A 13,376-nucleotide genomic window follows, 5' to 3' on the forward strand; every position below is an offset into this window, starting at 1 on the left:
ACAAGTTCACTAAACCCTGTGTAGTAATCAATAGGCCATAGCTGTAGCCTCTGCACACACACCATTAATGTTGTATTGAGCAATTTTTAGAAAGAAAAGTCCAAATCTGTGTAAAAATGTACTGCCCCGTTTACTTGAAGTACTCACAAGCCAGTGGACGTTTTATTACCCAGAACATGGTCTGAAGATCAGGGATTGAGGCAATATTTAATGTCAACTGTGAATTTACAAAATCTACAGACAATTGGTAAATGAACCAGTGTATGTGATTTCTTTGCACTAGTCTAAAAGACATGTTATGGAAGCAAAATGGCCCAAACTCTCGAATTTGACGGATAAAAGAGGTTTGCCTGTCGTCTCGCCTTCAGAGGTTCGGTTACATTTAAGTGAAAGTTTAGGACATTTCAAACACACTGAACAAATAAAGCCTCTACCGACAACATGAACCGAGAAGTCCTGCACAAGATTTACAGGAAACAAAGTTCCTTTTAGTGTACATGTATGGACACCTCCCACTTGCTTTTGGATATTTTACTTTCATTGCAATCCTAACGTATCCAAGAGATGTTTGTGCAAGACGAAAAAAGATCCAGCCTAATCCAATCCCAGGATGCATTTTGCCAGGCACCCCCTCCCGAGAGAAATGAGGAAACAGATATGTGGTTAAGAGTTTATTTACAGCACAGATAAAAGCAGTTGCAGTCAGAGACATGGTTACTTTATTGGAGCATCAAGTGGAGACGTCGCTCGCAGTCTCGTTCAACATGTAGTGGTCGCTCGCCGTTCCGTTCTTCGAGGCGTAGTGGTCGCTCGCCGTCCCGTTCTTCCAGGCGTAGTGGTCGCTCGCCGTCCCGTTCTTCCAGGCGTAGTGGTCGCTCGCCGTCTCGTTCTTCCAGGCGTAGTGGTCGCTCGCCGTCTCGTTCTTCCAGGCGTAGTGGTCGCTCGCCGTCTCGTTCTTCCAGGCGTAGTGGTCGCTCGCCGTCTCGTTCTGCGAGGCATAGTGGACGTTGTGGTCGCTCGCCGTCTCGTTGCTCTTGTCCCATTGTGGCTCGTAGTCTTGCTTCTCCGTTTTGAGGTCTTCTGGCCTGCTCTGGGCCTTTTGTTTCAGATGACCAACTGATGCATCAGCTTCCACTTCATTGGTTTCCAGTTGTACTGAAAAGACATTTGATAACAATTGAGAACTAGAAAGAGTTAATTTTTAAACTTTTAAATGAGTCAATAAAAGACATGAGATTTGCCCCAAATACAAAATAAACTACATGGTGTCACCAAGAACCTAAAGTTTAACCTTGAGGCTCTAGCTGTTTTAAAGCTAGAGTGACCTACTAGACTCCATTGGCACCAACCATGTCATGCCAGCTTGTCGGGAAGGAAGCTAAACGCGTCAAAGTTGTCTAGATTTTGGCTAGGGAAAAACATCAGACACTGCCAGCTTACCTTCTTGCTCAAAAAATGACGTGATTGACTGGAGGAGTGCAAAGGCCTTCTTTATGGAGGTATCATTGGGGGACAGCTCTGTAGTACAAAATCAAATTAAAGTTAGTCAGTAAGCAGAATCTCCAGAAGACATTTTGTTACGTGTTGAACGGGACGGCAAGCGACCACAACGCCTCGAAGAACGAGATGGCGAGCGACCACTACGCCTCGAAGAACAGGACGCCGAGTGACGTGTCCACTTGACAAAATAAACCACATGGTGACACCAAGAACCTAAAGTTTAACCTTGAGGCTCTAGCTGTTTTAAAGCTAGTGTGAACTAGTAGACTCCATTGGCACCAACCATGTCATGCTAGCTCGTCGGGAAGGAAGCTAAACGCGTCAAAGTTGTCTAGATTTTGGCTAGGGAAAAACATCCGATACAGCCAGCTTACCTTCTTGCTCAAAAAATGACGTGATTGACTGGAGGAGTGCAAAGGCCTTCTTTATGGAGGTATCATTGGGGGACAGCTCTGTAGTACAAAATCAAATTAAAGTTAGTCAGTAAGCAGAATCTCCAGAAGACATTTTGTTACGTGTTGAACGGGACGGCAAGCGACCACAACGCCTCGAAGAACGAGATGGCGAGCGACCACTACGCCTCGAAGAACAGGACGCCGAGTGACGTGTCCACTTGACAAAATAAACCACATGGTGACACCAAGAACCTAAAGTTTAACCTTGAGGCTCTAGCTGTTTTAAAGCTAGTGTGAACTAGTAGACTCCATTGGCACCAACCATGTCATGCTAGCTCGTCGGGAAGGAAGCTAAACGCGTCAAAGTTGTCTAGATTTTGGCTAGGGAAAAACATCCGATACAGCCTGCTCACCTTCTTGCTCAAACAATGACGTGATTGACTGGAGGAGTGCAAAGGCCTTCTTTATGGAGGCATCATTGGGAGACAGCTCTGTAGTACAAAATCAAATTAAAGTTAGTCAGTAAGCAGAATCCCCAGAAGACAAAAAAAAAGAAAAATATTTACCTCTTGATGTCCTCTGCAGCCCTTCACCAGATCTTTCATTTATATCTCGAATTGACAAACAAGAACCTGTGGACAGTGCATTTGCTGTAAAGTTTCTGCAGTTTGATGGCACATTTCACAAACATGTTACAGCTAAATTACATGTCAGGAATTGAGTAATTCATCTTTCTCCACTATCAGGGTCTTAAATACAAGTTTCAAACAGATAAATACCTTCGGCAAGACAAACCGTCAGCACACAAACAAGCAACCAAACATCTCCCATGGCTCCAACTAGAAAGTGTTGTCTGTGCCACATGGCAGCTCTTTTTAAAACAAACATCATGCAGGAGGCACAGCTGCTGCAGATCACCTCTAATTAACCCAAGTGAAAAATCCAATTTAGTAGATTATAGAACTTTGAGAATGTTGTGTGTATGTTAAGAAACAATCCTAATATTGAATACAGTCTCACATTAGGTCCAAACACTGAGAAAACTCCATTAAAATGGAAAAATGACAGAAAATGTCAAAGATATCCCTCCTCTCAGATGCAATAAAGGCTTTATTTGGGAGGATGACAACTACAAAGAACCCCTACACAAACATTTAGTACAAGCAGAAAAAACTATGCATGTTTGTTATTTGTAGATATTAAAGCCCTGCACATCCACATGGGTTTTTGCAGTTATTGTGGCTGATTAGCTTTACTCAGGAGACATTAGGCTGATCTTGAAGGTTCATACTTGAACACATTTACTATTTCATGTTAAAAAAAAAACATTTCTCATACTGGCTATCTGAATATGCCCGTATTCAATTGGGTAAAAAAAACTAGACGTGTGATGGGAAAATCCAGAAACCAAGTGATTAACACAGCAAAAGACAGGAGGTGAAACTGAGTGCTAAACACAGCAGGGGACAGGAGGACAAACTGCTGATGAACTATAGATAATCAAAGCAGTTGATTTACTGTAAACAAGTAATAAGTCAAGGACGACCTGATGTGAATAGGTTCGGTCCTTTTGATCTCTGCTATCTGAATCAGTAAACCCCCATCTTGGGTGAACAAAGGAAGACTGACCTGGAAGCTCTTCATGACTTCCTGTCCTTTGAATGAAGTATAAATACGGAGGCGGGGACAGTTGCTTCTCTGAGCAACACAACAGAATTTACAACCTGTAAAGCAACCTGTGTGTGAGTTTGATCATCCTTTGCATGTATAAACTCAGCTCCTTCTTGCAAGAATATAAATTAAACCCTTTTATTTGATTTGGATCCTGACATCGTGGTGTTATTAGGAATATTTTTCCAACAAGTTTTCATAAGCCAAACGTGACACATTTGCAGGAAAACAAGTTCACTAAACCCTGTGTAGTAATCAATAGGCCATAGCTGTAGCCTCTGCACACACACCATTAATGTTGTACTGAGCAATTTTTAAACTGCATTTACTCCGCTTATTAAAGAAAAGTCCAAATCTGTGTAAAAATGTACTGCCCCGTTTACTTGAAGTACTCACAAGCCAGTGGACGTTTTATTACCCAGAACATGGTCTGAAGATCAGGGATTGAGGCAATATTTAATGCCAACTGTGAATTTACAAAATCTACAGACAATTGGTAAATGAACCAGTGTATGTGATTTCTTTGCACTAGTCTAAAAGACATGTTATGGAAGCAAAATGGCCCAAACTCCCGAATTTGACGGATAAAAGAGGTTTGCCTGTCGTCTCGCCTTCAGAGGTTCGGTTACATTTAAGTGAAAGTTTAGGACATTTCAAACACACTGAACAAATAAAGCCTCTACCGACAACATGAACCGAGAAGTCCTGCACAAGATTTACAGGAAACAAAGTTCCTTTTAGTGTACATGTATGGACACACCTCCCACTTGCTTTTGGATAATTTACTTTCATTGCAATCCTAACGTATCCAAGAGATGTTTGTGCAAGACGAAAAAAGATCCAGCCTAATCCAATCCCAGGATGCATTTTGCCAGGCACCCCCTCCCGAGAGAAATGAGGAAACAGATATGTGGTTAAGAGTTTATTTAAAGCACAGATAAAAGCAGTTGCAGTCAGAGACATGGTTACTTTATTGGAGCATCAAGTGGCGACGTCGCTCGCAGTCGCATTCTTCGAGGCGTAGTGGACGTTGTGGTCGCTCGACGTCTCGTTATTCAACACGTAGTAGTCGCTCGCTGTTCCATTCTTGGAGGCGTAGTGGTCGCTCGACGTCTCGTTCTTGGAGGCGTAGTGGTCGCTCGACGTCTCGTTCTTCAACACGTAGTAGTCGCTCGCTGTCCCGTTCTTGGAGGCGTAGTGGTCGCTCGACGTCTCGTTCTTCAACACGTAGTAGTCGCTCGCTGTCCCGTTCTTGGAGGCGTAGTGGTCGCTCGACGTCTCGTTCTTGGAGGCGTAGTGGTCGCTCGACGTCTCGTTCTTGGAGGCGTAGTGGTCGCTCGACGTCTCGTTCTTCAACACGTAGTAGTCGCTCGCTGTTCCGTTCTTGGAGGCGTAGTGGTCGCTCGACGTCTCGTTCTTGGAGGCGTAGTGGTCGCTCGACGTCTCGTTCTTCAACACGTAGTAGTCGCTCGCTGTCCCGTTCTTGGAGGCGTAGTGGTCGCTCGACGTCTCGTTCTTCAACACGTAGTAGTCGCTCGCTGTCCCGTTCTTGGAGGCGTAGTGGTCGCTCGACGTCTCGTTCTTGGAGGCGTAGTGGTCGCTCGACGTCTCGTTCTTCAACACGTAGTAGTCGCTCGCTGTCCCGTTCTTGGAGGCGTAGTGGTCGCTCGACGTCTCGTTCTTGGAGGCGTAGTGGTCGCTCGACGTCTCGTTCTTCAACACGTAGTAGTCGCTCGCTGTCCCGTTCTTGGAGGCGTAGTGGTCGCTCGACGTCTCGTTCTTCAACACGTAGTAGTCGCTCGCTGTCCCGTTCTTGGAGGCGTAGTGGTCGCTCGACGTCTCGTTCTTGGAGGCGTAGTGGTCGCTCGACGTCTCGTTCTTGGAGGCGTAGTGGTCGCTCGACGTCTCGTTCTTCAACACGTAGTAGTCGCTCGCTGTTCCGTTCTTGGAGGCGTAGTGGTCGCTCGACGTCTCGTTCTTGGAGGCGTAGTGGTCGCTCGACGTCTCGTTCTTCAACACGTAGTAGTCGCTCGCTGTCCCGTTCTTGGAGGCGTAGTGGTCGCTCGACGTCTCGTTCTTCAACACGTAGTAGTCGCTCGCTGTCCCGTTCTTGGAGGCGTAGTGGTCGCTCGACGTCTCGTTCTTGGAGGCGTAGTGGTCGCTCGACGTCTCGTTCTTCAACACGTAGTAGTCGCTCGCTGTTCCGTTCTTGGAGGCGTAGTGGTCGCTCGACGTCTCGTTCTTGGAGGCGTAGTGGTCGCTCGACGTCTCGTTCTTGGAGGCGTAGTAGTCGCTCGACGTCTCGTTCTTCAACACGTAGTAGTCGCTCGCTGTCCCGTTCTTGGAGGCGTAGTGGTCGCTCGACGTCTCGTTCTTCAACACGTAGTAGTCGCTCGCTGTCCCGTTCTTGGAGGCGTAGTGGTCGCTCGACGTCTCGTTCGTCAACACGTAGTAGTCGCTCGCTGTCCCGTTCTTGGAGGCGTAGTGGTCGCTCGACGTCTCGTTCGTCAACACGTAGTAGTCGCTCGCTGTCCCGTTCTTGGAGGCGTAGTGGTCGCTCGACGTCTCGTTCTTGGAGGCGTAGTGGACGTTGTGGTCGCTCGCTGTTCCGTTCTTGGAGGCGTAGTGGTCGCTCGACGTCTCGTTCTTCAACACGTAGTAGTCGCTCGCTGTTCCGTTCTTGGAGGCGTAGTGGTCGCTCGACGTCTCGTTCTTGGAGGCGTAGTGGTCGCCCGACGTCCCGTTCTTCAACGCGTAGTAGTCGCTCGCTGTTCCGTTCTTCGAGGCGTAGTGGTCGCCCGACGTCCCGTTCTTCAACACGTAGTAGTCGCTCGCCGTTCCGTTCTTGGAGGCGTAGTGGTCGCTCGACGTCTCGTTCTTGGAGGCGTAGTGGTCGCTCGACGTCTCGTTCATTGGAGGCGTAGTGGTCGCTCGACGTCTCGTTCTTGGAGGCGTAGTGGTCGCTCGACGTCTCGTTCTTGGAGGCGTAGTGGTCGCTCGCTGTTCCGTTCTTCAAACACGTAGTAGTCGCTTGCTGTCCCGTTCTTGGAGGCGTAGTAGTCACTCGACGTCTCGTTCTTGGAGGCGTAGTGGACGTTGTGGTCTCTCGCTGTTCCGTTCTTGGAGGCGTAGTGGTCGCTCGACGTCTCGTTCTTGGAGGCGTAGTAGTCACTCGACGTCTCGTTCTTGATGCGTAGTAGTCACTCGACGTCTGTTCTTGGAGGCGTAGTAAGTAGTCACTCGACGTCTCCGTTCTTGAGGCGTAGTGACGTTGTGGTTCGGCTCGCTGATCCGTTTCTTGGAGGCGTAGTGGTCGCTCGACGTCTCGTTCTTGGAGGCGTAGTGGTCGCTCGACGTCTCGTTCTTGGAGGCGTAGTGGTCGCTCGACGTCTCGTTCTTGGAGGCGTAGTGGTCGCCCGACGTCCCGTTCTTCAACACGTAGTAGTCGCTCGCTGTTCCGTTCTTCGAGGCGTAGTGGTCCGTTCTTGGAGGCGTAGTGGTCGCTCGACGTCTCGTTCTTGGAGGCGTAGTGGTCGCTCGACGTCTCGTTCTTGGAGGCGTAGTGGTCGCTCGACGTCTCGTTCTTGGAGGCGTAGTGGTCGCTCGCTGTTCCGTTCTTCAACACGTAGTAGTCGCTTGCTGTCCCGTTCTTGGAGGCGTAGTAGTCACTCGACGTCTCGTTCTTGGAGGCGTAGTGGACGTTGTGGTCTCTCGCTGTTCCGTTCTTGGAGGCGTAGTGGTCGCTCGACGTCTCGTTCTTGGAGGCGTAGTAGTCACTCGACGTCTCGTTCTTGGAGGCGTAGTAGTCACTCGACGTCTCGTTCTTGGAGGCGTAGTAGTCACTCGACGTCTCGTTCTTGGAGGCGTAGTGGACGTTGTGGTCGCTCGCTGTTCCGTTCTTGGAGGCGTAGTGGTCGCTCGACGTCTCGTTCTTGGAGGCGTAGTGGTCGCTCGACGTCTCGTTCTTGGAGGCGTAGTGGTCGCTCGACGTCTCGTTCTTGGAGGCGTAGTGGTCGCTCGCTGTTCCGTTCTTCGAGGCGTAGTGGTCGCCCGACGTCCCGTTCTTCAACACGTAGTAGTCGCTCGCTGTTCCGTTCTTGGAGGCGTAGTGGTCGCTCGACGTCTCGTTCTTCGAGGCGTAGTGGTCGCTCGACGTCTCGTTCTTCGAGGCGTAGTGGTCGCTCGACGTCTCGTTCTTCGAGGCGTAGTGGTCGCTCGACGTCTCGTTCTTCGAGGCGTAGTGGTCGCTCGACGTCTCGTTCGTCGAGGCGTAGTGGTCACTCGACGTCTCGTTCTTCGAGGCGTAGTGGTCGCTCGCCGTCTCGTTGCTCTTGTCCCATTGTGGATCGTAGTCTTTCTTCTCAGTTTTGAGGTCTTCTGGCCTGCTCTGGGCCTTTTGTTTCAGATGACCAACTGATGCCTCAGCTTCCACTTCATTGGTTTCCAGTTGTACTGAAAAGACATTTGATAACAATTCAGAACTAGAAAGAGAGTTGATTTTTAACCTTTTGAATGAGTCATTAAAAGACATGAGATTTGCCCCAAATACAAAATAAACTACATGGCGACACCAAGAACCTAAAGTTTAACCTTGAGGCTCTAGCTGTTTTAAAGCTAGTGTGAACTAGTAGACTCCATTGGCACCAACCATGTCATGCTAGCTCGTCGGGAAGGAAGCTAAACGCGTCAAAGTTGTCTAGATTTTGGCTAGGGAAAAACATCCGATACAGCCTGCTCACCTTCTTGCTCAAACAATGACGGGATTGACTGGAGGAATGCAAAGGCCTTCTTTAGGGAGATGTCATTGGGAGACAGCTCTGTAGTACAAAATTAAATTACAGTTAATGTCAGTAAGCAGAATCCTCAGAAGACAAAAAAAAAGAAAAATATTTACCTCTTGATGTCCTCTGCAGCTCTTCACCAGATCTTTCATTTATATCTCGAATTGACAAACAAGAACCTGTGGACAGTGCATTTGCTGTAAAGTTTCTGCAGTTTGATGGCACATTTCACAAACATGTTACAGCTAAATTACATGTCAGGAATTGAGTAATTGATCTTTCTCCACTATCAGGGTCTTAAATACAAGTTTCAAACAGATAAATACCTTCGGCAAGACAAACCGTCAGCACACAAACAAGCAACCAAATAGCTCCCATGGCTCCAATAGAAAGTGTTGTCTGTGCCACATGGCAGCTCTTTTTAAAACAAACATCATGCAGGAAGCACAGCTGCTGCAGATCACCTCTAATTAACCCAAGTGAAAAATCCAATTTAGTAGATTATAGAACTTTGAGAATGTTGTGTGTATGTTAAGAAACAATCCTAATATTGAATACAGTCTCACATTAGGTCCAAACACTGAGAAAACTCCATTAAAATGGAAAAATGACAGAAAATGTCAAAGATATCCCTCCTCTCAGATGCAATAAAGGCTTTATTTGGGAGGATGACAACTACAAAGAACCCCTACACAAACATTTAGTACAAGCAGAAAAAACTATGCATGTTTGTTATTTATAGATATTAAAGCCCTGCACATCCACATGGGTTTTTGCAGTTATTGTGGCTGATTAGCTTTACTCAGGAGACATTAGGCTGATCTTGAAGGTTCATACTTGAACACATTTACTATTTCATGTTAAAAAAAAAACATTTCTCATACTGGTTATCTGAATATGCCCGTATTCAATTGGGTAAAAAAAACTAGACGTGTGATGGGAAAATCCAGAAACCAAGTGATTAACACAGCAAAAGTGAAACTGAGTGCTAAACACAGCAGGGGACAGGAGGCAAACTGCTGATGAACTATAGATCAAAGCAGTTGATTTACTGTAAACAATAAGTCAAGGACGACCTGATGTGAATAGGTTCGGTCCTTTTGATCTCTGCTATCTGAATCAGTAAACCCCCATCTTGGGTGAACAAAGGAAGACTGACCTGGAAGCTCTTCATGACTTCCTGTCCTTTGAATGAAGTATAAATACGGAGGCGGGGACAGTTGCTTCTCTGAGCAACACAACAGAATTTACAACCTGTGTGTGAGTTTGATCATCCTTTGCATGTATAAACTCAGCTCCTTCTTGCAAGACTATAGATTAAACCCTTTTATTTGATTTGGATCCCGACATCGTGGTGTTATTAGGAATATTTTCTTTAAATTATACATAGCAACATTAAAATGCATTGAGACATCTCTGCATTCACAAACGCATCACCTGCAAGGAGAGATCTTCCAGTTTACCCTCCATTGTTGTTGTCCAGCGTCCCACAGAGCGCTAATGTAATCAGCATGTGGACAGAGCAGCTTAAACTGTTTGCCGTTAATTACACAGCAGTCTTCTTCTCGTGGCACGGAGACGGAGAGGAAATAGGAATGAAAGAGACATTAAGGAAGAGGCTGTGGTGGGGGGGTGTAAGTAAAGCTTCATCATCTACCTGTGATTGCACTTGAGATTTACCTCCGATCATCGACACCGGCTGCGCAGTGACTAACAGTCGGAGACCTTCTCTTTTCTCATCACACAGTTTGTTTCCTCTCACCTTCACTTTCTCTATATTTCTCCTGAACATTAGAACAAAGGTGTTGCCATGACAATTTTGTATTTGCTGTGTTTTACAGTCCATCTACGCACTCCCTCATCCCACAGTCAGAACTTATCCGTCAGCCCAACAACACTTTTCAGTCAGAAGTGCCACACACACACATGGGATCGCCAATTTCAACAGACATGCCAAACGCTTTTCGTGTTCCATCTACAATGGCAGTTGAATAGTTCCAGGTGTGAAGTGAGCAGGGGGAAACAGAGCGGTCGATAGGATGGTTTGCTCTCGGTCTCTGCGGGATACGCAGCTGAAAACTGTAAACAATCATCAGCTTCAAGCTGCTGCAGGAGAACAGCTGGTCAGGAACAGCTGATTACATTAGGGATTTAAACACCAGGTAATTCCCTCTTAACTATAAGAACAGCATGTGAGTGTTTGCAGCACTTAAGTTATTTTATCCCTGTCGCCTGACTGACACAATTTGCCACAACAACAAAAGACTTTAAGTTGCTATAATACAAATATTTCTATTAACAATGGATGAAATAATTCTGTGTTCAGCTCAGGAGCCAGATATTTCCCTCAGAAGTGGGTGGAGACCAACACAGAGTGAATGTTGGATTGAAACAATATAAATGCTGATGTTGCTCTGTAACTTTTGCACGTAGGATAATAAGTGTTCATGCACAAAGTGAAAGCCAAATAGCAGTGTTCTTTATTCAAACCATATATCAGCTTTCTGTAAGTGCAGTTCCTTCGCAGTCTGTTAACACGGCAAATGCACATTTTGAAGGAAACCACCACCATCATCTCACGGCCGCTGCTTTCTGTCTCTGTCACTTGTCAGGTGGCGAGATGGGAGCATCGTACACGGAGACTCTCCAGGCTCTTCGGCAGCCCCTCCCTGGCGTGTTACGGCCTCGGCTTCGCCATAATTCTGCTCAACGTGTACCGCAGTCACAGGTGAAGCACCGCTCCATTCATAACATTTGTATCCTCTTCGTTTCCATCCATCAAGATGATTATCCTCAACACATCATTTTAGGATGAACGACTTTCGCTTCATAATTGACGAGTGGCAGCCTCAAGTGAAAACCGGTTTTAGTGCCCAACTAAATATAAAACAAAGGATGAAGGCCGGTCTTCAAGGGCGCCGAAAGTAGGGGGTCCAAGGGTCCATTGACCCCCACCATTTGAATCATTGTTACTGTTTTCAATCCTCGACTAACAGTCTTCTGTATTGACTCGTAATGATTCTCTGACTGACCGCTTCTCTTTAAAGCTCCGCTGCAGAGAACACTGTGTCTGCTGATCACACAGTGTGTGTCTGCTGATCACACAGTGTGTGTCTGCTGATCACACAGTGTGTGTCTGCAGAGCACACAGCCGGGATGCTCTGCACTGACTGTGTTCAACAAAAACAATGAAACCTTTAGTGATCTAACAATGTTTTAATTAACTCAGTGGTTGAATTGCTTCTCTTGCAGGAAGCCTAATGAGATGAGAGGATTGGTATTTACACATTCAGAAGTATTGAATGCAAAGATGTTTCGCTCTCTACCCTCTGTGTTCATCTCAGGACATATTAAAAGCTAAAACAAAATGAAAATGCCAAAAACCTTATTTGGAAATATGATAAATGTTTGGAAGCCATGCGCACTTCAAGCAGGCAAACTGCGTGCGTGCGTGTGTGTGTGGCACTCTTCATACTTTCATTCATATTCCATAAAGGTACAACAATGTCAGCTGTCTGGCTTTGACAGAAGTGGGTGTTTGTAAGCCTTCTATCCTACACCATCCTACACCATCCTACACCATCCTACACCACAGTCACAAATAACAAACATGCTGCACTATACCATAAACCATGTGGACCTGCACTGATGAGAAGCATGCATCGGTTACCAATTTGCCGGTTTCTGAAATAAAAATGTATTTTACTTCTAAAAGCTGCAGGGTGCACGACATCAGCAATGATTCGTCATAAACACAGTACATCCAGCACTCAGTGCCTCACACTCAACAACCCCCTACTGACATTTCGTCTTCGAGACCCCGTTTCCCGTCCCCCTTTTCTAATCCAAATCGCAGCAGTATGTCTTGGCCACCTCACTTAACAGAGAGCCCAGTGGTCGCTCTTTGTGTGTGATGTGGTGGAACAACAAGCCCCATTACATTCCACTTCCTGCTTCCTTTGACAAAGGGAGACCCCCATAAGGCTCGCACCTCAGACGCCACGACCCAGTTTCCTCTTATGATCAGAAAAACCTAGTTTGGATTCGGGAGCATTTTGTCTGCAGGAAATGCATGTTAATGTACACACACACACACACACACACACACACACACACACACACAGTTCTTTGTGTGTTCCATTATAATTTACGAACTCTTTCAATTCTAAACACTAAACTTCTGAACTCTACTTTGGTTTGGAGACGGCAGAGTTTCACAAAAACATAAAATGCAAAATGAAGAGCAAAGAGAAGTCCAACATAAATTGGCAATAACAAGTATTATTGATCTTAAAGCTGCACCTTCTGCACATTTGAAGCAATGATTATCCTAAAGGATGAAAGGAACAACAAACAGAGTGAACATGGCTCCTCTCAGAGCTCTCCGACTGCTCCAGTGAATTTAATCTGAAGCATCCGTTCACAGCTTCTTGTATAAATGTAAAACATTTCAAAAAGGTCATTTGGGAACATAAGTGGAATCTTTGAGGTCTCAATTAGTCAGAATGCCTCATTATTTTAGTTCTGCATCAAGTTGTTCTGATTTGACAAACAGTGAAACATAAAGGTTCAAGATGTTATACATAAATGTATCCAACAAAAAGCTTACCAAAATATATCCTTATGAATATTATAGACTGTTTCTTTGTTTTTGGTTTTAATGCGTCAATTCCATTTCCTGTGCCGCATATCAGGACTACACCTGCACACACATCAAGCAGTCAGGAGGACGCGCAGTTACACACTTCAGTTAAAGTTCAAAATGAAAACAACAGGAACAAGAAACAGTTACTTTCGGTTCTTGCTCAGCGAACAGTGAGTCGGTTCCTCCGCAGTGAGTGGAAGTAGTGCCAAACTAAACGGACTCACTCAGTAAATCAAACCGAGCACCTTTTACCGCAGAACCCTCGCCCTTTCAAAAAACTCACCGTGAGATATCAAAATGAAAATGCTTTTACTTGACGACCACACTTAGGCATCGCACAAGCCTCAAATCATCCGTCAACGCAGGCTGCATGTGAGCGTGGAG

General features: G+C 46.1%; 2 protein-coding genes across 5 annotated transcripts in view; one reads left to right on the forward strand and one right to left on the reverse strand.

Moving 5' to 3' along the window:
* pemt (phosphatidylethanolamine N-methyltransferase) overlaps window positions 1-13,376 on the forward strand; it is a 38,741-nt gene that overhangs the window by 10,085 nt on the left and 15,280 nt on the right. For 2 of the 3 annotated variants that reach the window (XR_003834159.1, XM_029456764.1), the window contains exon 3: window positions 10,960-11,075. Coding sequence is in view for 2 of the 3 variants with exons in the window: in XM_029456764.1 (XP_029312624.1) it covers window positions 10,960-11,075 (116 nt within the window). In the remaining variant the exon portion in view is untranslated. Of the gene's footprint in view, window positions 1-9,681; window positions 9,982-10,959; window positions 11,076-13,376 lie in introns of those variants that run through there. The other variant, XM_029456765.1, reaches the window with a different exon arrangement.
* LOC115024899 (pentatricopeptide repeat-containing protein At1g10270-like) lies at window positions 659-2,729 on the reverse strand. Of its 2 annotated transcripts, XM_029456762.1 has the most exons (6): window positions 2,675-2,729; window positions 2,462-2,527; window positions 2,309-2,386; window positions 1,875-1,952; window positions 1,441-1,518; window positions 659-1,155 (listed from the first exon to the last, which is right to left on the reverse strand). In XM_029456762.1, exons 1-6 carry the CDS (start codon window positions 2,724-2,726, stop codon window positions 731-733), a joined length of 777 nt encoding a protein of 258 aa, XP_029312622.1. In that variant the 5' UTR covers window positions 2,727-2,729; the 3' UTR covers window positions 659-730. The 2 variants fall into 2 exon arrangements, with proteins under 2 accessions (XP_029312622.1, XP_029312623.1); XM_029456763.1 differs by lacking the exon at window positions 1,441-1,518.

The sequence above is a fragment of the Cottoperca gobio genome, chromosome 19 (assembly GCF_900634415.1).
Source record: "Cottoperca gobio chromosome 19, fCotGob3.1, whole genome shotgun sequence".
NCBI lineage: Eukaryota > Metazoa > Chordata > Actinopteri > Perciformes > Bovichtidae > Cottoperca > Cottoperca gobio.